Raw genomic sequence first — 24,382 nt, forward strand, 5'->3', positions numbered from 1 at the left:
GCTGGGGGCACCTGATGTAAGGAGGGACTCTGCTGGGGGCACCTGATGTAAGGAGGGACTCTGCTGGGGGCACCTGATGTAAGGAGGGACTCTGCCGGGGGCACCTGATGTAAGGAGGGACTCTGCCGGGGACACCAGATGTAAGGAGGGACTCTGCTGGGAATGCCTGATGTAAGAAGGAACTATGCTGGGGGCACCTGATGTAAGGAGGGACTCTGCTGGGAATGCCTGATATAAGGAGGGACACTGCTGGGGACATCTGATGTAAGGACGGGCTCTGCTGGGGGCACCTGATGGCATCTGGTGGCAGGCGATGTGGCAAGTGACACACTTAGGGCTCCCACTGATTCTGCATTATGGTGAGTTGAATGATTTAATTTTATATTACAATGTAATAATAGAAATAATGCACTTCAATCATCCTGACACCATAACAACCATGGTGCCGGGACGATTGAAGCGCTAACACCAGGTGTTTGGAGCATCTTTATCTGCTGATTGGTAAACTTTCTGGAATACACATATTTCTATTGTGGTATAGGATCTGGGTCTGCTGTCCCTCCATCCCTCTTTCTTTCCTTCCTTTTCTCTCCTTCCTTAAGTCACTATCTCTTTCTCTCTCTCTCTCTCCCCCTAGTTCATCTCAGACTCTAACCACACACCTTTTGAGCCACGCCCCTCCAAGCCACGCCCAATATCCCGCTTAAACCACGCCTATTTTTTTGCCACATTTTTCTTTTTCTGTGATGCCACACCTACAAATGAATGGCCCGCCCCCTGATTATAATAAGACTCCACCTACAGGCAAAAACGTGTCCCTATAAATTTTTTTACAATGTTGGCAACTATGATAACAGTGTAAGGCAGAGTATATATGACAGTGTAGAGTATATAACAGTGTAGGGCAGAGTATATAACAGTGTACTGCGGTGTATATAGTACAGTGTAGGGCAGAGTATATAACACAGCGTACTGCGGAGTATATAGTACAGTGTAGGGGGGAGTATATAGCACAGTGTACTGCGAAGTATATAGTACAGTGTAGGGCAGAGTATATAACACAGTGTATATATAATACAGTTCAAAGTATATAGTGCAGTCCGTATATTATATATAAGGCAGTTCAGAGTATACAGAGCAGTCCGTATAGTACATATACTGCAGTTCACAGTATATAGTGCAGTCTGAATAGTCTATATAAGGCAGTTCAGAGTATATAGTACAGTTCGTATGGTATATAGAAAAAAGAAGAAACGAATAAGAACAGCGCCCTCTAAGTGCAGTATACAGGCTAGTTTAATCGATAAAAAATGGTTTTAAAAACACTCACAAAGGTGAAGATCCAAGGCTGAGGAAGGGACACGCATGTCCCGAATGCGAGCACCTCCCGCTGACCCGACCCGGAAGTGACGTCCGCTACAGCGAGCAGTGTCAACCACAGATCCTCTCTCCTATTCACCGGACAGCACAGTGAACCAGCGGTGTGACCGGCATAGGATCTGATCCAGGAGACACAGCCACCGCCACATCTCACGGACCTCCCCCACTCTCACCCGGCCATCGGGAGTGGATGAGAATTCATGCCTATTGTTTCTTCACCTTTGTGATTGTTTTTAAAACCATTTTTTATCGATTAAACCAGCCTGTATACTGCACTTAGAGGGCGCTGTTCTTTTTCGTTTCTCCATTCCAGAGTTCTTGTTCATTCTTACTCCGAACTGGCAGCCCTCTGTGGACAGATTTATTTTCTTTGTATTTTGACATTTGATTCCAACTGTTTTTATATCGTTTTTAACCATTGTGTAGTGTCACTGTTCACCATACAGTGGCAAAACACTATCGGTACACTGCTGTCACATTGCTTCATGATTTTTATATATATGATTGTTGTAACCCGAGAGCGCCGTATTATTCAATTCTTTTTTCGTATGGTATATATACTGCAGTTCAGAGTATAAAGTGCAGTCCGTATAGTATATATAATGCAGTTCAGAGTATATAGTGCAGTCCGTATAGAATATATAAGGCAGTTCAGAGTACATAGTGAAGCCCGTATAGTATACAGTATATAAGGCAGTTCAGAGTATATAGTGCAGTCTGAATAGTCTATATAAGGCAGTTCAGAGTGTATAATGCAGACCGTATAGTATATATAATGCAGTTTAGAGTATATAGTGCAGTCAGTGTAGTATATATAATACAGTGCAGGGTATATAGTGCAGTGCAGAGTATATAATACAGTCTATTGGAGTGGTTAAGGGGAACCCTATGATAGAAATAAGAAAAAAAATGGCATGGGGTCCCCCCCCAAAATCCACACCCGGCCCTTAGGGTCTGGTATAGATTTTAAGGGGAACTCCAAGCCAAATTTTAAAAAAAATTGGCGTGGGGTCCCCTCCAAAATCCATACCAGACCCTTATTGGAGCAAGCAACCTGGAAGGCCAGGAAAGGGGGGGGGGCGAATGCCCCCCCTCTAAACCATACCAGCCCACATGCCCTCAATATAGGGAGGGTGCTTTGGGGTCCCCCCCAAAGCACCTTGTCCCCATGTTGATAGGGAAAAGAGCCTCTTCCCTGGCCATTGGTTGTGGGGGTCTGCAGGAGGGGGGGTTTATCAGAATCTGGAAGCCCCTTTAACAAGGGGGCCCCCAGATCCCGCCCCCCCACCATGTGAATGGGTGTCGGATACATTGTACCAAGTGTCAAGAACTAAAAACCACAACAGACAGTTTTTGACAATTCCTTTATTAAAAAAAAGTATCCTGCGATGTCCATCAATCTTCAATTACGCGGCCCGATGGACCCAAAAATAGAAAAAAATTAAAAAGTTCCGCCTTGATGGTAGGCCTCCCGCCGACTGCTGTCTCTTGGCTGTAACAGCTGTTAAATAGGCAAGGGTGGGGCCACCCGGTGATGTAACCGAGTGACCCCACCCCCTTCTGACATCATGCAAAAAGACAGCAGTCACCGGGAGGCCTCCCATGGAGGCAGAGTTTTTTCTTTTTTTTTTCTAGGTTTCGGGTCCATCGGGCGGCATGATTGAAGATGGATGGACATTGCAGGACACTTTTTTTTCCTTTTTAATAAAGGAATTGTCAAAAACTGTCTGTTGTGGTTTTTGCTTTTTGACACTTTTTTTGGTGAATGTGTCTATGGGAATGTTTGACCATCCTTCCAAAAGCGCATTTGTGAGGTCAGGCACTAATGTTGGACGAGAGGCCTGGCTCGCAGACTCCGCTCTAATTCATCCCAAAGGTGTTCTTTCGCGTTGAGATCAGGACTCTTTGAAGGCCAGTCAAGTTCCTCCACCCCAAACTCGCTCATCCATGTCTTTATGGACCTTGCTTTGTGTACTGGTGCGCAGTCATGTTGGAACAGGAAGAAGCCATCCCCAAACTGTTCCCACAAAGTTGGGAGCATGAAATTGTCCAAAATGTCTTGGTTCCTTTCACTGGAACTAAGGGGCCAAGCCGAACCCCTGAAAAACAACCCCAAACCATAATCCGCCCTCCAGCAAATTATTTGGACCAGTGCACAAAGGAAAATCAATAAAGACCTGGATGAGCGAGTTTGGGGTGAAGGAACTTGATTGGCCTGCACAGAGTCCTGACCTCAACCCGAAAGAACACCTTTGGGATGAATTAGAGCAGAGACTGCGAGCCAGGCCTTGTCGTCCACATCAGTGCCCAAACTCACAAATGCGCTTCTGGAAGAATGGTCAAACATTCCCATAGACACACTCCTAAACCTTGTGGACAGCCTTCCCAGAAGAGTTGAAGCTGTTATAGCTGCAAAGGGTGGGCCGAATCAATATTGAACCCTATGGACTAAGACTGGGATGCCATTAAAGTTCATGTGCGTGTAAAGTCAGGTGTCGCAATACTTTTTGCAAAATAGTGTATATATTAAATAACTCAATGAGCTTGATTCTCATTTTCTTGGCTCAGCCTGCCAAGGTCTGTATCTTCTATATAAAAAGAGTCAATTTTAAATTAAAATATGAATTTTGTTTTTTAATAAACACACAATAATACTAAGATACAATGGAAAGCAGCACAGCTGCAATAAATAGAGAGCAATAAAGTCCTTTAAGCAGCACAAGTCAGTAAGGATTGACCTGCAAAATCTTGCTGAACAGGTACCGAACCAGTTAAATATCCTTTTTTAAAGTTTGTTAGTTTTTTTTTTAGAAACTTCTCATTTTGAGAAAAGTGATCACAGTGTTATCTCCCAGTCAATGAAGTGGCTTGACAGAACTGTAGCAGAGGAAAGTAGTCTCTATGATTTTTTCCACCGATGTTTTCTCTCTGTTGGCTTTGAGTCCTTGTCTTCTGTCATTAACATGTATGAGCTGACCGCTTCTCTGAGTCCTATGCTGACCGGGCAATCTTCACTCAGGTCGCTGTTCTCAGTAAACAACGAGGAGCTGAATAATGAAAAAAAAAAAAAAAAAAATATGTTATAATTTATGATTTCTATCTGTTGTATGTATTATTTTTAGTTTTTAAGGTGGAATATCATCGGGTATATTTTTTCATGTTAAAGTGTTACTAAACCCAGGACTCTGCATTCACTATATCTGGTCTACCACAGTACACAGAACATGGAAATGCAATTATTTTAGTAAATGTAAACTGCTAAATACCTTTTCTCCTCAGCAGTATATAGCAGTCTTGTGAGTGACTTCTATCAGTGTCCAGTTAAAACTTGTAGGAGAAGTATTCATTCTGCTCTGACTGTCCTGCAGGACCTCTGACCCTCTGTCAGGACAGTGCTAATTGGCCCTGTGCTGATCACATGCACCCTCCCCCAAAACAAAAAAAAACTCCCTAGCAATGCACACCAAACTGGGCATGTGCAGAGTGCCCCCAAGGCTCTGTACTATCAGCAGATGGATTGGGGACAGTGGAAGAAGGGGAACATGAGAGAAGAAGGGATCAAACAGCCTTTTTACACAATGCAGAGGATTAACCCCTTAGGTTCCACAGAGAGTATAAGAAGCATGCTTTACTGAATTATACAGACTGATTTTACTGTTGTGGGTTTAGTAATACTGTAAAGTGGAGTTCCAGTCATTTTTAAGTTTATTAAAAGTCAGCAGCTACAAAAAGGGTATCTGCTGACTTTTAATAAACAGGCACTCACCTGTCCCATGGTCCGCCGGAAGCCTCGCTCCTCTCCCTCTCCTCTCAAGTACATTGCAAGTGTGGGCACGCACTGTGCATGCGTGAGTCGCACTGCGCCGTCTCAGTGGTCGGGCAATCTTCTGGGACCTGTGACGTGTAACAGAAGATTGCAGGGAGAGAGGGAAGGAGGAGGAGTTGCTTAGGCGGCGAGAGCGGAAGTGTGAGCTGGGTACCTTTCAAAACTAGGTACCCGCTCTCCCCCCCCAAAAAATGACATGCCAAATGTGGCATGTCAGGGGGCGAGGAGTGCTTAAAGCAGAAGTTCAACTTTTGGGTGGAACTGCGCTTTAAGTTCATGCATGCTACATAAAATGTAAGCATAAAACTAGCCGTACACTATTAGAATTTTGACTGATCGTTCATATGTATTTCTGAAAAAATCATTCATCAGAGCATTCAATCATGGCATCATTTATTCTACAAATTTCATTTTAAAAGCTGTAATTTTTTTTTTAATTTAAATCCAATGCCGATGTTTTAAATTTTAATGTTCAATATTATTTCAATGATACAATGGAATAAATGTAATAGAATCCAATGGGCTGCACAAATGAGAACTGCATCCACATCAAAATCTTTAACATGCCATATACAGCAAACATAGACACCGTGGGAGCAAGGAAACACAGTCAACACATTTTGCTAAAAATGTATTCATGACTAAAAGGTAGCAGCACGAAACGCGTTGACTGTGTTTACTTGCTCCCACAGTGTCTACTGTTGCTGTATATGGCGTTTTGAAGATTATTAATAAAGTGGATACCCATTGGATCCTATTGAACTTGTTCCATATGGCTGGATGAGAGGTTCTTGCACCTAAATACACAGGAGGTGAAAGGGACTGTGTGGTGCCATCCAAAAGAAAACCAAGAAGAGAAATAAAACCTGGAGAATGTGGAGCGAGGAGTGGTCAGAGAACCGCTAACACTTTCAGGTTTTGATTACCTCTCACAGAGAGATCACACTACTCCTCCTGACAATGTTATATTCTGCTTTTCTCTCCAAAAAGACAGCGCCATCTTTATTCAGGCATCATCCAGGGTCAGCATCTAGTACACGCAGGGGCGGGACAAGGAGTGCAGGAGGGGAAGCTACCCTGGGTGCAATGGTTTATTGCAGGGATGGGGGCACCCTGACCCTAACCCTAAGGGAAAGGAGGGGGGCGCAGTCTGGCATCTTTGCCCTGGGTGCTGGATGACCTTGTCCCGGCACTGAGTACATGCACTGAGATACTGGCTCATAGATGGTACATTCATTTATATCCTGATGCCTGTGAAGTTATTGGGTGTGCCAAAAATGTCTGACATGGATCAGTCCCTTTTGCAACCCCTCACCTTGTCATTTGCTACAAATTTACAATGTTGTAGTCCGATGAAGGAGATAAGACTAAGGGAGCGCTGTATGCCGGTGTTTTGTCAGATTAGGTGACCCGTCAGATTTTGTAATGGAGGTGATGTTCCGTCGCCGCCATCTTGATACACCCCACACTCGTCTACAGTAAGGATATAGCGAGAAGGCGGCAAGTGGACATCTTGTTACACCCACCAGAGTCTTGCATTTCACACTTATTTTTAACAGTAAACTCAGCTTATATAGTGAAATACAGTATTTAAAAATCCGTCTGACTATTTAGATGTTGAATTTTAAAAGCAGCGGCAAGCCTGCCGATCTCACAGGTTTGCTGATCTGACAGAGCACTGCTGCTTTGAAAAATGAACATCAAAACAGTCTTATGGATTTCAAAATACTGTATTTTACTATATAAGCTGAGTTTACTGTTAAAAATAAGTGTGAAATGCCAGACTTCGGTGGGTGTAACAAGATGTCCTCTTGCCGCCTTCTCAATGTATCCTTAGTGTGGACGAGTGCGGGGTGTAGCAAGATGGCGGCGACGGAACATCACTTCCATTACAAAATCTGACAGGTCGCCTAATCTGATGAAACACCTGCCTGGAGCAGACTGATGACATCATCTCAGCCTAGACAATGTCAGCGGATTGGAGCTCAAGGACTGTTTTTCAAATTGTAGAATTTACAGCTTTTTTTTTTTTTTTTAAATAATACTGTCGCTGTACATTGTGAAACGTCTGGATTTTTTATCTTTTTGCAAACGTGCAGAATTAGTGAAAATTCCACTTAAAATCACAGCACTTACCTATCTAGGTCTCTCCAGTTGAGTGTTGGTTTCCTTACGATGATTGGCTGAGAGATTGGAACTACTGGAGGGATGAAGCCTTGTATGATACATGGATCCTTTAAGACGCAGCAAATACCGTCTGACATTTCTATAAAAAGATCAAATAAAAGCAAAAAGAATTTAAAATAATGCTTCTACTTAAAGGAAAATTCCACTTTTGTAAAAAAAAAAAAATCGATATATTTTACAATGTTAGATGTACACGTTTGTAAAATGATTTAAAGAAACTTTCCATGTAACTGCAGCCATTACTAATTCACTCCCTGGTTATCTCTCGCCTTGACTACTGCAACTCACTTCTCATTGGCTTACCTTTAAATAGACTATCCCAACTTTAGTCCATCATGAATGCTGCTGCCAGACTCATCCACCTTACAAACCACTCAGCGTTTGCTACCCTTCTCTGCCAATCCCTCCATTGGCTGCCACTCACCCAACGAATTAAATTCAAAATACTAACAATAAGTTACAAAGCCATCCACAACTCTGCCCCCAGCTACATCACTAACCTAGTCTCAAAATACCAACCAAATCATCCCCTCGTTCCACCCAAGACCTCCTGCTCTCTAGCTCCCTCATCACCTCCTCACATATCCGCCTCCAGGACTTCTCCCGAGCCTCTCCCATCCTCCGGAATTCCCTACCCCAATCTGTCAGACTATCTTCAAAATCTATGCACTTTTAGGCCATCCCTTGAATACCTTTCTCTTCAGAGAAGCCTATCTGGCCCCTACCTAACAACTGTACTTTCATTTTCTTCATCAGATCATCCCCCACAGTTATTACCTTTTTTATCACTTGACCCTCCCTCCTAGATTGTAAGCTCTAACAAGCAGGGCCCTCTGATTCCTCCTGTATTGAATTGTATTGTAAGTGTACTGTCTGCCCTCATGTTGTAAAGCACTGCACAAACTGTTGGCACTATATACAGTAAATCCCGTATAATAATAATAATGATAATAATGAATCTTATGTGAAAGTTGGATTAATCTGGTGTGAAAACATTCATAAATTGACCCATAAGCAATAGACAATGCTCTCTTTTCAATCTTCAGCCAAATCCAAAGCTTGCTCTTACCAGAATAGTAGTCCACCATGTCCTGAAGAGTAGGGAATGTTAGACGAGGAGATATATACAGCCACCCATTCTCTAGTTGATTGATACGATAATGTTTGATGGAATCCCGAGTAACTTGGTTGGATCTTCTAACTGACAGACTGTAACATCCTATGGGGAAACCAAAAGATTAAATGTATAAAATTGACGTAGAAGGTATGTTCAACACTAGAAGTGTTTTAGTAAATCTGGTTATTACATTGCTTAAAAAGCTGAAGGGCTTACCAACAAAAAACTTAAAGTCTATGAAAATCCTAACAATGAACTTCTCTTGTCTGCTTCATTTCGGTCTGATGAATAGACCTTTCAAAGCATTTAATTTTTATTATTTATATTTATTACTTTAATATTACAATTCAACAATGTGTCCCTTTAAATGTTAAAATTGTGTATTTTAACCCTTTCATGACTAAGCCTATTTTTGAAATTTGGTGTTTACAAGTTAAAATCCGTATTTTTTGCTAGAAAATTAATTAGAGTACCCAAACATTATATATATTTTTTTAGCAGAGAATCTAGAGAATAAAATGGAGATTGTTGCAATATTTTATATAACACGGTATTTGTGCAGCGGTGTTTTAAACGCAAATTTTTGGAAAAGGGACACTTTCATGAATTTAAAAAAATCCAAACAGTAAAGTTACCCCAATTTTTTTGTATAATGTGAAAGATGATGTTACGCCGAGTAAATAGATACCAAACATGTCACCCTTTATAATTGCACGCACTTGTGGAATGGCGACAAACTACGGTACCTATGAATTTCCATAGGCGATGCTTTAAAATTTTTTTACGGTTACCAGGTTTGAGCCCTAGAGGAGGTCTAGGGCTAGAATTATTACTCTTGCTCTGACGATCGCGGCGATACCTCACATGTGTGATTTGAACACCGTTTACATATGCGTGCGCGACTTCCGTATGCGTTTTCTTCGCTGCGCGAGCTCGTGGGGACAGGGGCACTTTAAAAAATTTTTTTTTTTTTTTTTTTTTTTTTTTTTTTTTTACTTTATAAATTGTGTTTTAAAAAAAATTTTTTTTTTTACTTTTATTGCTGTCACAAGGAATGTAAACATCCCTTGTGACAGTAATAGGTGGTGACAGGTACTCTTTATGGAGGGATCGGGGGTCTAAAAAACCCCCCATCCCTCCTTTACACGGCGATTCGCGATACACGGCGATTCTGAATACTGTGTACTTTTTTAAATTCGGCGCCATTGGCAGCCGAGTAAACGGGAAGTGACGTCATGACGTCGCTTCCGCGTTTACAACGAGAAGGCTGGAACGAAGCCGCCCACAGCTTCGTTCCAGCCCGCCCCCAGCTGCCGAAGATACCCGATCGGACACCAGGCCTCCCGATCGCACGGGAGGCCCGGTAACAGCGGCGGGAGGGAGGGGATGTCCCCTCCCGCTCCTCCGGTATAACAACCGAGCGGCTTTTAGCCGCATCGATTGTTATACTTGGGTAGCCGATCGCCCGCTGGAAACAACGGTACCGGGATGATGCCTGCAGCTGCGGGCATCATCCCGGTATAACCCCGGAAAGCCGAGTACGCATATCTGCGTACGGTCGGCGGGAAGGGGTTAATGTCACATTTTTTGTTTTATTTTTGCATCTGATTACTGGTTGATCCTGCCAGTTCTCCTTCTTCCTGGTTGTAAACTGACCATGCTAAGCAGCACGGAAGCCACTGCCGAAATCAGCCTTTCTTACCCTTTTAATCATAGAGGAACCATTGAAATAACTTTACAGTCTTAGGGAACCCCTGCTACAAATTGTTATATCTACAACTCAGGGTACATTAATGTAGTGGTCAGTGGGAGGAATGCTCCTTACACATGTGGTCATTGGGAAGAATTACCACCTTACAGATAGCTAAAAAGATCAACGGTGTCAGTGGGAACTTATATGAGAGGCAAAAATTGCTCATTGCCCAAGGAACCCCTGGCAACCTCTGGAGGAACCCTGGGAGACCCTGGCTTAAATGAAGGACGGGCAGCTGGAGAGCTGTCAGCATAGGCAGCACACTACAAGGGGGCAACACTATCTATAGATATTATACTTGCAGTGGTAATAATAATTATAATTATACTAGCTGTCCTATAAGGTTTAATCAGAGGAGAAACTTTGGGATTTTTGACAGCATTAGGCATAGGGTAAATTCACTCTGTATCAGAAGTTCAGAGGGCAATAAATCTACAACTAAGACCAGGGGCATAACTACGGTCAGATCATAGTGCCCCATAGTAAAATTTTGATGGTGCCTCCGAAAAACCTCTCTACTGTCGATCATAACATAAAGTATATCTAAATCAAAGCCAGGCAGCATGAGAGCTGTCCATCAGTATATTACTATATTACAGTGCTGTGTATAGATGTGGTCAGGGAAGAGTGGGGCAAAAGTTCAGGGAATTAACCTGAATTTCCCAGATAACCATTCTGTCTTCAGGAGCTCACCAGTCTATTCAACATCTCAAATATCAGGGCCTTGATGTAACTTCTAAGCCCTCTTGGGGCCCCTTCCACCCCTAGACCCCATAGCAGCCCCCAACCAGTGTTGCCCCCTTCTCCGTGCTCTGGGTGCCTCCTTAGCAAGCGGAGTGGGTACGTTCTCCTGACCCAGGTTGTGTGCTTATAAAAATGCACACAACTCCGGTAAAACAAACTCCGCCCCCTCCATACAGGAGTTTAACTAACAGCAGCAGGAGCCTATAGCTCCGCTGGCCTCAGTGTCTCCTGTGAAAGCAAGAAACGAGGGGAGCGGTGCTGGAGCCAAGACCGGAGCCGGGTAAGTGTTTTGGAATAGAGTGGGCTAGGAATGTTTTGTACTTTAAGGGCTAGTTTACACTTGCTTCAAAAGAAGGCTTCGGGCATGCTTTGTTAAAGCTCTGTGGATGCCAGTCAAAGCTCCTGTCACTAAATAAAATGGTTAGCTTGCAATCCTGTTTACACCTTGCATTTGCTTGGTGCTTCGATGAGGCTTTGGTGGGGCTTTGATGAGGCTTCGATAAGGCCTCAGTGGGGTTTTGGTGGGGCTTCAGTGGGGCTTCAAGTGAGCTTTGCAATAGATTTCTATGGAGGCTTTGAAGAAGCTTTGAAGCACAACTAAAGCAACATGGGGTATCATTTTTGAAGTGAAGCACCAAGAAAAAACAAGGTGTAAACAGGACTGTAAGCTAACCATTTTATTTAGTGACAGGAGCTTTGATTGGCGTTCAGAGAGCTTTAACAAAGCATGTCCGAAGCCTTGTTTTGAAGCAAGTGTAAACTAGCCATTAATGTGTGTTGAAGCCGAAGCAAGTGTAAATGAGGCGTAAAGGATAAGTTCACCTTGGGGAACATGTTACGTGTTCCACCTATTTTTAGGGTGGAAAATGTAACATGTTCCTGCTGCTGCAGCCTCTCGGGGATCCGGGTGCGGGGAGAAGTTCCCTGCACCCGCTGTCACTTTTTTAAAAGAGTGCGGCCATACGGGGGCTCCGCCCACACAGCCGTGTCATTAATTTACAGAGTTCTGTGAATGAATGAACTACAAGTACTAACATCCTTTGTGGCTGTCGGCTTGTAGTTCTCATGGTGCTGTTGAGCTCTGTAGTAGTTCATTGAGTATTGGGCAGACAGATACACTGACAGTCTGCAGGAGACCGGCATGGCACTAGCGATCTGCTGATCACTGGTGCAATGCTTTCCAGGCTCCTAAAAAAAATAAAAAAAATAAATAGTAAATGCACATTTTTTTACCTGCAAAAAAATGTGCATTCATTTTTATTTTTTTTAAAGGTGAACTTATCCCTTAATGTAGAGAATGCATTAAGTTAACAAAAAACTTTAAAGCCAGGTTTACATATGTGCGGCCACATGTGTTGTGCCCGGGGTCTGGTGCGTGTTTGTTCACCAGTTCAGGTCCACATTTTTGCCTGAATTCACACCTGAACCGGTCCCAAAAACGCACAGGACCCTTTTGCAATCCGCTCTGTGGTTGCGCCAGACCTGTGGATCCATTGAAAGCCGGTCACACTTGCATGTCATGCAAATTAGATGCGGGGAAAACCTCATCCAATATGTAAACCCAGCCTAAGACTTCAGAACCATTTTAACAACCTCCCTAATGGGGTCCCCTTCCACCCCAGGCCCCATAGCAGAAGGTGCAGATTGCAATGGTTATTGTTATGGCACTGGGTGTAAACATTTCTACCTCCAGAGTTGTGAAGGTTGTGCTTAGTAGTAATAGTGAATGAGGGAGATTTACTAAACCTGGAGAATCTGGCAGCCAATCAGCTCCTAACTTCAGTTTCTTAAATTAAAGAGGTTGTAAACCCTAATTTTTTTTTTAAATAAAAATAACAAACATGATATATTAACCTGCACTGTGCAAGTTTTGTTAACTTCTGGGGTGCCCCCCTCCCGGCGCTCCTGGCTTCTCCCCTTTATCGGGTGCCCATGCGGGCACGTTCCCAATTTCTGCTGCTGCATCCATTGACACAAACAGCAGGACTTGCCCCCCCCCCAGTCCTGTGTCCATGGATTTGATTGACAGCAGCTGCTGCTATCAATCTGTCCAATGAGAAGAGCGATAACGGCTGGAGCAGCTGGGCTCATGCACATTGCTGGATCGGATCGGGGCTCAGGTAAGAAAAAAGTGGGGGGGTCTGGGGGGCAGCTGCAGCACAGAAGGTTTTTCACCTTAATGCATTAAGGTATAAAACCTTGAGGCTTTACAACCATTTGAAGCTTTGACAATAAAACCTGGAAGCTGGTTTCTATGCACAGCTGCAGCAGATTTTGCACGCTCCGGTTTTAGTAAATCTCCCCAATTTATAGTACAATTCTGAGCTCGGTGAATCAATATTCTTTAGCAGTTAGTTGGGATAATATCCAGTAATGTACAACAAAGGGACAGCAGAAAGAGTCGGCATACTGAGACAAGATTACACAGCACCTGTGTATATACACCAGGCTATTTGGTTTCCTGTTACCAATGTCTGCAATGCATCATTTCCACAACTCGCACCACATATTGTGTGACAGGTGTGAGGACTTCCTGAGGGCAGATGACAAGTGTGAAATGTTCTGTATAAAGTGGAGCTTTTAGACCCTTTGTCATATCTAAGTCAGATCTCTGTACACAACTGTCAAAAATTAACTATTATTATTAACTATTTTTTTTTTCAATGTACACAATAAAATGCACCTACAGGCATCCCATAACTAGCTTTAACCTGCATATTCCTTAAAAAAAATGCTAGCTGTCTGTCTGTCTTTGTTTTTTTTTTTACTTCTGAGACACTGACCCAGGACAAGTATAAGCTAAATCCAGTGGCGGCCGGTGGAATTTTTTTTTGGGGGGGCAAACAGTATGCCCCCCCCCCACCCAGTTGGTAGCACTTGCCCCATCACCAGCGGCTTCCCTGCTTGGCGGCAGCCCCCCGTTCTGCTCTCCGCGGGTCATCGCGGCTGCTTCCGTTTCCTCCCTCCTCCTCAGCGGCCAATCGGAAGTCTTCTCTTTTTGGCCAATCGGAAAACGGGTCTCCCACCCGCTTCTGCTTGGCTGGATTGAGGGTCAGTGTTTCAACAGCGATTGACACCTGGGTGGGATCGGAGCGCATTCTCTGCGACCCGAGCCCACCCTATTTTGAAGCCTATTAGAACCTCTGGCTCTGTTTCAATGGTTTTTATTGGGGTTTTAACAGATACAAGGTAAAGAGTATATGACATTTGTATGATGCAGTAGATTTGTAGATCATATAATACAACACATTAGAACAAGAGGCATCTAGGGAAATAAATGCGCCGAGTTTAACGGCTAACTGTAACAAATGTTTTCTCTTAAGTCAAACATGCCCCTGAAGGCTGGTACAAAAGTATTTTCATCAAGAACCTCTGGCTCTAATCAGGTGCTTCAAAAAAAAAAAACCTGGCTGCTATAATTCATGCTCCAGTGCCCTGTTTTTTTCTGGATTTTTGGTTGATATTCTGTCTCTATCATTTAAAATACACCTATGATAACAATTAAAGACCCATTTCTTTGTAGGTGGGCAAACGTACACAATCTGCAGAGGATCAAATAATTATTTTCCCCAATGTATAGCGCCAACAGTTTACGCAGCGGTTTACAATATAAAAGCGGGGGCAGTACGATTACAATACAGTTAAATACAGAAGGAATAGGAGGGCCCTGTTCATGGAGCTTACAATCTAAAGGGAGGGGGAGATATAATGCAGCTTAACCACTTGCCGACCGCTGCATGCCGATATACATCGGCACAATGGAAGCAGTGGGCAAATGGGCGTACCTGTACGTCCCCTTTAATTGGCGGGGCTAGCAGGCGGTGCGTGCGCACCCACTGCGTACAGCGTGACCATGCCCGTGGGTCCCGCGGACTCGATGTCTGCCGGTGTCCCGCGATCGTGTCACAGAGCCGCAAAACAGGGAGATGCCTAAACAAGGTATTACCCCATTCAGCCTAGTGACATGACAGGGATCTACTGCTCCCTGTCATCGGAAGCAGTGATCGCTTCATGTGAGGTGTAGCCCACCCCCCTACAGTTAGAATCACTCCCTAGGACACACTTAACCCCTTGATCACCCCCTAGTGTTCAACCCCTTCCCTGCCAGCGTCATTTACACAGTAATCAGTGCATTTTTATAGCTCTGATCGCTGTATAAATGACAATGGTCCCAAAATAGTGTCAAAAGTGTCCGATGTGCTCGCCATAATGTCGCAGTCATGATAAAAATGGCAGATCGCCATCATTACTAATAAAAAAAATTAATAATAAAAATTCCATAAAACTATCTCCTATTTTGTAGACGCTATAAATTTTGCGCAAACCAATCAATATATGCTTATTGGAATTTTTTTACCAAAAAAATGTAGAAGAATACATATCGGCCTAAACTGAGGAAAAAATTTGTTTTTTTTATATAATTTTGAGGGATATTTATTATAGCAAAAAGTCAAAAATATTGCTTTTTTTTTCAAAATTGTCGCTTTTTTTTTTTGTTTTGTTTATGGCGCAAAAAATAAAAACCGCAGAGGTGATCAAATATCACCACAAGAAAGAAAACAAGGGACATCAATTTTGTTTTGGTGTAACGTCGCACGGGCGTGCAATTGTCAGCGACGCAGTGCCGAATCGCAAAAAGTGCTCTGGTCAGGAAGGGGGTAAAATCTTCCGGGGCTGAAGCGGTTAGAGTCCTTAGATGCGGTAGCTGCATTCGTTTTCTTTTTTTCAGGCTTTTCTCAATTCTGCCAGTAACATACATCTGGTCACCCTAGGACAGAACACCTTCCCCTCTCCTCATCTCCATAACATAGATGGGAGGTGTTCTGTTGTCCACAGAGAGCCCTTCGGAATATTGCTAACTGGTAACAGCACAGGCAAAGAGCACAAGAAGTTATCGGCTCACAAGATCTCTGGTAGATCATCAGGTTTTTTTTTTTTTTTACTCATCAAACAGAAATGAGGAAACGATTACGATGGTATATAACACTAAATGGTATATAACACTAACATGGCAAAAAAAAAAAAAAAATGTTGGTGAGTTGGAGACATAATTTCTGCAAAAATCTTCTATGTGCACTGTAGTTATCATTGACCGTATTAGGCTATATTTGCATCGCATTCACACCGAAATGGTGCAGGACCTTATACTGTATGTTTTCTAATAAATATAGTAATAATCATAAAAATGGTTGTGTCTTTGTAAAGTAAGTAAAATATGTTTTTTTTTTAGAAAAGAGATAGTTACTACTTTCTTCAGCTAAGACTTGTTAACACATGAAACTCTGCCTTGAAAACCTTGGTCTGATACGATATACCACTGTGTGGGTGTGTGGGGTCTCGAAGGTAAGTTTATTCTTTTACACATAACACATGTTAATGAATGTGCTTAAGAAAAAAAGAAAAAAAAAAGAAAAGAAAAAGTGGATCTGCGTAGGAGTGTGCAGCTGTAGAAGTAATAATTGTTAGCGCAGAACTGAGAATCTGCACACTTTTGCAGAAGAACCATATCTAAGCGTGAAAATAAAAATGTATTATACTGTCGTTTACCAGTCCCTAGGTGTGGTGGCTGCCTTCATTTTTTTTTTCCTTTCTTTTCACCCAATGATCTGGCCAGAAATGCACTTGCTATTTTAGGGTGGGACAAAGTCATCTAAGGCCCAGGGCGAACATGCTAAACTGCGCCCCCCCCCTCAAGATGTATAAGCATTATGTGTCAGCAAAAATTGCCCCCCCCCCTCAAAAAATTGAGCACTAATCTGCATGCTTAGCCTCCAAGCATAAATTCCCCCAGTACAATTTCCCCCCTCCCAGCACAAATATTTTCCCCCATCCCCAAATCTCCCCAACACAAATGCCCCTCCCAGAAAAAGTCATCCTTCCTAGCACAAATCCTCTACCCCTCAAATTTCCCCTCCGAGTACATATCCCCCCCCACTCCAAATCCTCCCTCCCAGCACAAATATTTGCCTCATCCTGAAATCCCCCAACACAAATGCCCCTCCCCCAAAAAAGTCATCCCTCCTAGCAGGAATCCTCTACCCCTCAAATTTCTCCTCTGAGTATATATCCCCCCCACTCCAAATCCCCCCTCCCAGCACAAATATTTGCCCCATCCTCAAATCCCCCCAACACAAATGCCCCTCCCCCCAAAAATTCATCCCTCCTAGCACAAATCCTCTACCCCTCAAATTTCCCCTCTGAGTACATATCCCCCCCCCCCCCAAAGTACAAATATTTGCCCCCATCCCCAAATCCCCCAACACAAATGCCCCTCCCCAAAAAGTACCCCTTAAATGTCCCCTCTGAGTACATATCCCCCTCACTCCAAATCTCCCCTCCTAGCACAAATTCACCCCCTAAATTTCCCCTCCTAGCAAAAATACCCCCAAACAAAAATTCCCCTTCCTAGTATAATTCTCCTCCCCTTCGTCAATTTACCAATTCTAGCACAAACACACCAAATTCCTCTTAACACAAATCCTTTTTCCCCGTCCCCCTCCCAAAACAAATCCCCCTGAATCACCACTCCTAGCAATTCTTACCCCCTGCTGCCCTCCCAAGTTGCCCCTCTCAACACAAGTTCCCTCCCCCTCAATATCCTAAAGCCCCCCCCCACCTTACATGAAACCACAGTGCACAGGGCAGACACCACTTCTGCCTACCCTCTGTCATCAATTGCATTGCCCTCAGCTATCTCTGCTGACTATAGAACCACACCCCTCCAGCTTATGGACAAGGGGAGAGGGGCAGATTCCTGTAGTCCTATCCTTTTTCTGTTGCCCTCATACGAATGGGGGCGAATGAGTGTTGTCATCCTAGGCAGGGCCGTTGTTAGGGGGGACCACCAGTCCTCATGTAGGGGGCTCAGGCACCCAGGGGGGCTCGAGCAGCAGAGGGAATCAGCCCACCCCCCCAACCAAAGCTGCTGGCTTCCCTGTCCCATAAAAAAATAATACATTGTGAAAAAAATAATTTTTAAAAATTGTAAAATAGAATAATTTTAAAACTTTTACATTTTGATTTTTAAATTATAAAATGTTTTTTTCAAAATTGTAGAAAACAATTAAAAAAGGTCTAATTCACACAGCTTCTCTTGTGTCTTTGTGTCCACTAAGAATGAATTTTTTATATTTTTTGTGAAAATTTTGTTTTGATATATTCTATGGGGGGCCTGCCAGGTAGGCTGTATGGGGCCCCATGATTTCTAACAGCAGCACTGATCCTAGGACTAGAAGTTTGTTACTGGCAGAATCATCAGATGAAAATAAATTTACCAAAATTAAAAAGAAAAATTAATTCTATATATAATGTGTTCCTGAAATTAGGAAACCCCATTTTGAAAACATCACCTTCATAAAGGACTTTAATTTATTAACGAAAGAGAGCTTTTCTGTTGAAAAACAGTAGACTTACTGGTTGGATCACCAGGTGAAAATGAAAGAAAGTCTAAAAAAAGACAACTAATGCAGCAATCATATATAAGAATTGGTAAGCTGCAATATAATAAATGTTTGCTTTTGGTTTAATACTGCTTTAAAGATTGACTAAACCCAAACCCAGTGAACAAAAATGTAATATATAGCATCTTACTGGTTCTTACATGTGGTGGCTATATTAGTCATTTATTTTATTTTGTTGTACATTTTCTAGAGGTAATGAAATATTCCAGTTGATCCCCTTCACAATTCTTGTGTCTTTGTTACCTCCCATTACTTGGGAACTGAACTGAAATCTCAAGCACCATTGCCAGCTTTATTATCTATCCTTGTGAATGATAAAGCAACATCTTTAAATTTAATGGATATGAGGGATGGGGAGGTGTTTGTAGTCCAAGTCAGAACAGCAGCCTAGTAAAAATGCTGTTCCTCTATGAATACAGAGCAACAAGTAAGCGTTGTCACAGTAGGACAGAGAGTGTGTAATTGGCAGATTTCTCAGGTCAAAATTAAGCAAAAAAAAGGACTAAAAACACTGTAACCACCACATCTAAGGTTTGGTATGCTGTAATATATTACCATATACATTTTGGGTTTAGATATCATTTAAGCAGAATTTACATTTAATTTACATTTTATGCGAGGATTTTATGTATTGGCATATGAAAATAATAAAAATTCTAACAAATCTTCTCTAAGTTCCTCCATACCATCTTTGCAGACATGCTAAATTTACAAAGTGCACATTTATTCTGTAAAGCCAAGATCTGAACTTTTTGGTGGGTTTTGGTCCACCACCTTTATTTATAGCTTTTTTTTTAATAACATACTTTCTTATTTCTACAGTTTCTTTGACACCATCGAATCTCTGGATACCACAAAGACCGAAAAATGAAGTGAGCTGCTGTATAAGTGCAAATTGATCTGTGAAAATATCTTGCTTTATGATATTTTGAGTTTCCTCTGTCATAACAATGTTAAATAATGTGTTGGGGTGAGGGAATTGCACTGCACCCATTACCGTACCCAATTTCACAAACTAAACCCACAACTATAGCAATAAACAATAAGCAGCAACTCATTATTACCCTGTAAAAAATAAGCATTTCTGAGACTTATATTAAATATGCTATTTTTATATGTCATACTTTTCAAGTTGAAATGTTTTTAAGAGGAAGAACAAAATGATAAAGGATTTACCTCTTCTGGTTTCACTTTCTCGGATCAAGAAGGAACCAGTTCTGTTGCTGCTCATCAAGAGCAACTCTTCTGCTTTTTCACGATTTATACCTTTGAAAAGCCACCTTAAAAAATAAGGAACTTGTGGTTAGGTATTATTCTGTCCCCTGCATTGGACATGGTACTTTTTATATGCCTGTCCAAAACAAATGTGGATGTGGTAATCTTCTATTCCCTTTTTTCGGCAGTCACATTTAAAGGGAATGCATAGAAATAATGTTTATATAGATGAAAAAATAGCTCAACTTGATGAAAATAATCTTATGAAGTTTAAAGCTTTATAATGTAGTTTTTACATATACAGTTCTGCTCCTCCATGATCAATACTGACAATCAATAAGAGTTATGCCCCATGCACATGGTAGGATTTTCAGACAACAAATGTTCAATGGGAGCTTGTTATCGGAAATTGCGACCGTGTGTAGGCTCCATCGGACATTTTCCGTCGGAATTTCCGACAAACAAAATTTGAGATCTGGATCTCAAATTTTCCGACAACAAAATCTGTTGTCGGAAATTCCGATCGTGTGTACACAATTCAGACGCACAAAATTCCACGCATGCTCGGAATCAAGCAGAAGACCCACACTGGCTATTGAGCTTCATTTTTCTCAGCTCGTCATATGTGTTGTACATCACCGCGTTCTTGACGTTCGGAATTTCCGACAACATTTGTGTGACCGTGTGTATGCAAGACAAGTTTGAGCCAACATCCGTCAGAAATAAATCCAGGATTATGTTGTCGGAGAATCCTATCATGTGTACGGGGCATTAGTGCAAATGGTGAACATGGACAAGGTTTGCAATGGTGCTGGTCCTGGATACTGCAAAGTATGAACTGCTTTTTTAAATTAAACCAGAATTCTTTTTCAAAATGCAAGTATTTTTTAACTACAAACTTACCTGTTATATACTTTAGCAACATAATCCCTAGGCATGTAGCACTCTCTTCCACTTGTAGCAGACATCACTTTCCACCATTCTCCATCCCTGGAAAACATTGCCATTGAAGTAAAGTATTAATTTATTGAAAAGGGTCAACCAAAATAACATAAATATAACACCAGACTGTCCATATTTCCTGCAGCTAAAGAAACAAGTCAATGATTCTGACAAAGTTGGTTCAGGAAGCCAGTTAGGTAAAATTACCAACTTTCTAGGTAATAGGTTTTGCCTCTTTTCTTGGTTGGACACAGAAAAAAAACATTATGGTTTTTGAGAAAAGTGCAGTAGTTTTTTTCTATTTCAGTTAGCATTTTTCTATAGTCTATATTAAAGCTGTCAGCTATTGCCCACTTTTGACTTCTCAATTGACCGAAATCTGGTGGTCGCTCAAACCTGTAGGATTGTTTTGTTTCGTTTCTGATTACCTGCTTAGATATGTGCATATGTATGGCCAGCTTTAGTTTTTTCTACAATAACTCTTCAGGTTTCACTGCCTAAGAACACCAATACGAGCACTGTGGTTGCCAAGAAGAACATTATAAATATTAAAGGAGATTTGTCAGATGGTGGTAAAGAGGTAGTTGAGGTACCTAAAAGGACAGGGGCAGACTTGAGTCCATAGTGTATTGGGCATGGCTATTTTGTCCTAGGCCCATGAACCCTGGAGCAGAGAGATTGTGGAGGGGACTGCATCTTTTGATGATCTAGGCCATCCATAGCCCCATGGGGGTGTGGGAACCGAATGATTGGGTTATACGACTGGATGAAGAATTTTACGAAATGTTATTAAACTAAATTATTATATAGTATGGATTGAGGTCATGAGGCTAATAACTAATCAGTGATCAGCCCTCTATGGACATCTTCCTCTTCACAGTATAGCCAGTTGATATGTTGGTATGGTTGGAGAACATTGTTAGCATCTGTACTTGAGTTTCATGCTTGATTGCACAAAAGCCACAGTGAAAATTTCTCTAGCCATAGCTAACTTGTGTATTTGCGATTTGCTCTTTTTATATAAATAATAAGATAAACTGCTTATGTGTTTCTTTCAGTTGTTCTGTTCCTAAGTACCCATACGTTAAGTAAAACCAAACTATTGACATTTTTTTAAGTTATACAGGTACCTAATAGAAGTGGTGATGATGAATTTGACAGTTTGCTGAATGGGGTATGGTGACATATTGTACAATCCAATTGGGGTTTGTAATTGTATAAAAAAAAAAAAAAAAGTTAGGAACTCCTGAATTTAACGATCTGCAATCTTTTATCTAACTTGCAAAGATCGGTTCATCTGCTAAATCAAAAAAGATCTGTGTGTTCTGCTAATTTAAAATCTGACTTTCTATAGAATATCATTTTGCAATATCATTGTCTGGCTTCAGAAGAAAAACAAACTGACGTACGTTTGCTAAATAAAATAGAGATTGTTTACTTAAGCTGTGCCTAGGTGATAAAACTTGTTTTTTGATTACACCTCATCCAGGCTGGTCAGGAAAAAACAAGAACATTTGAGGTCACTCACTCTGAGAGAACGTTGAGCTGCTCGCCAAGTCGAACACTTAAATCGCTTTGACCACCGGCTGGAAAGTTGTACAAAGCCACAAATATGCACTTGTCCGCTACTGAAAAACAAGTAAACATCATTTGCACAGTACTTGCTAAAGTTGTGACGTACAAAATGTACAGAAACTCAGTTTGACAACAAATTATGCAATGTCTCTCTATACTAAAATAAGGGGTTAAAGCTTGACTCCAGCCAAAACGTTTTTTGAGCCTTGAAAGCAATTTTGAAGGGTTATAATCTTTGTTTTATTGAACACTGGGCACTATTAGTTCTCAGTGTAGAGCTTTTAACACCAACGCAAGTGCCGCTAAGAGCTTATTCACACCAGAGTGAAAAATTGCCCCACTGCAAGTAATAAATTCTCATTTTGTCTAGAGGTAGAGGAAAAGCAGTGCTGTAACTACATTATTCCTTCACCCACACTCTACAAAGTCCCCCAAAGCCTCTTCCCTTGACTACCCCACTGGTCACAGGCTTCCAACATCATCACATACAATGCAGGACTAAAAGTCCTTCAATATACATGAGGACATGGCGAGCCTGCCCACATCTCGAGGCGTTGGAGAAAAGAGGAGAGCTCCAATTGCCAGGAGAGTGAGGAGTAAGGCAGTATAGCTGTTTATTCCTCCGACTTTCACTTATACAGTAACTAGTAAGTTAAATATTCAAGCTAAAAAAACACATGGCTATCAAGCTCAACCAAAAGACAAAAGATAAATACAATATAAAAAACAAGGAGCACAGACATTAATACAAACCTTAGGATGATTAACACTTCCCCATCTTAATGTTGTGAGGATTGGAATTGAAACGCCACCCCACTGCTAAGAGGCCCAGATACAACATTATTCCATTAAAAGTCAGGGGTACAATCCAAAAAAGTAGCCAACATGTTTCGGGGGTCCAAGCGCCCCCTTCATTAGGGCTTAACTGGCAACTGGCAACAATGTGAACAAGCCAGAAGTGAACTGGACCTACAATGGTAATTTTTCCAATCTGAAATACAAGCACAGGCCAAACAAGCTGCTGATAAGGCCTGTGCTTGTATTTCACATTGGAAAAAATACCATTGTAGGTCCAGTTCACTACTGGCTTGTTCACATTGTTGCCAGTCAAACCCTGGAGAAGGGGGCGATTGGACCCTCAAAACGCATTGGCTTTTTTTTTGGATTGTACCCCTGACTTTTAATATTATTTATTTATTTTAATAGAATAAAGTTGTATCTGGACTTCGTAGCAGTGGTGTGGCACTTCTCTTTCAATTCTGGTTACTTAACACTACAATCCAAGGAGACTGTGGGGATCCTCTGGGGTGTAGAAGCTGACTGCCCAGGAACCAGATCATTTACACCAACATCAAAACCTTAAGGCCTGGTTCACACCTATGCATTTTTTTGTGCATTTTCAGTTTTGCAGAAACACACTACAGTCTGTTTAACATGGCTTCCTATAGGTCACGTTCACATCTGTGCATTTTATGGAAAGGGCCAGGAACTTTTTTCTGTTTTTTGGTTCCACAGACTTCAAATGCAAAATGCACCTGGAATAAGCAAACTGCAACCTGCATAGGTGTGAACCAGGCCTAAGATAACAAAACAAATAAGATAAACCAATGAGTCCAGCACTATCTTTCCACCTTACTCCACCACAACATTATTGAACAGACTTGTCCTTTCTTCCCAGCAGGAAACAGCAATAAAACCCCTAGAGAGATTAAAATGCTTCACTACGCTTTAAAAAAATGTAAAAAGCATTGGTTGGAGTTAGGTTAGTATGAGAAGAGAAGGCTCAGAGCTGTAGTGGAAACTCTTCTCTCTTCACCCAGACCCCCAAATCAGAAAGCAAACAAGTGCAAATTAAGGCTATCAATACAAGAACCTGAATATGACTTAGTAGCAGCTGTTTGCAATCCCCTGTACAGTAGAGCTCAGACTGGGAGATGAAGAAACAGCAGTCAGTTGTGCTGCAGTGCTCATGTGCTAATAAACGGACATGCTGCTCCCGTGCTTGTTCCCTGCTACCTCAGTGCCCCTTGTCCATTGCTCTTACGGAGTTGAACCTCCAAGGTTAGGGGGGTGCATGTGACCTCTCCCATATGACAGTGCTCAAGCCTGAGGGACTAATCTCTTGGCCCTAACACTGTAATATGAGGAGGGAAGGCGACCTCATCAACCTAGGTAAGCTGTGA

The 24,382-nt window shown here is 41.9% G+C and overlaps 1 protein-coding gene across 2 annotated transcripts in view; it reads right to left on the reverse strand.

Moving 5' to 3' along the window:
- Positions 1-3,986: 3,986 nt before the first annotated feature.
- Positions 3,987-24,382, reverse strand: part of SLA2 (Src like adaptor 2) — a 39,043-nt gene continuing 18,647 nt past the window's right edge. Inside the window, exons 3-8 of one of the 2 annotated variants that reach the window (XM_073606619.1) lie at positions 22,153-22,249; positions 20,586-20,672; positions 19,644-19,747; positions 8,463-8,612; positions 7,343-7,472; positions 3,987-4,427 (exon numbers count right to left, since the gene is read on the reverse strand). In XM_073606619.1, the coding sequence (XP_073462720.1) occupies positions 4,280-4,427; positions 7,343-7,472; positions 8,463-8,612; positions 19,644-19,747; positions 20,586-20,672; positions 22,153-22,249 (716 nt within the window). In that variant the 3' untranslated portion in view covers positions 3,987-4,279. Of the gene's footprint in view, positions 4,428-7,342; positions 7,473-8,462; positions 8,613-19,643; positions 19,748-20,585; positions 20,673-22,152; positions 22,253-24,382 lie in introns of both variants that reach the window. The other variant, XM_073606618.1, reaches the window with a different exon arrangement.

This window comes from Aquarana catesbeiana, linkage group LG12 (genome assembly GCF_042186555.1).
Source record: "Aquarana catesbeiana isolate 2022-GZ linkage group LG12, ASM4218655v1, whole genome shotgun sequence".
In the NCBI taxonomy this organism is placed as follows: Eukaryota; Metazoa; Chordata; class Amphibia; order Anura; family Ranidae; genus Aquarana; species Aquarana catesbeiana.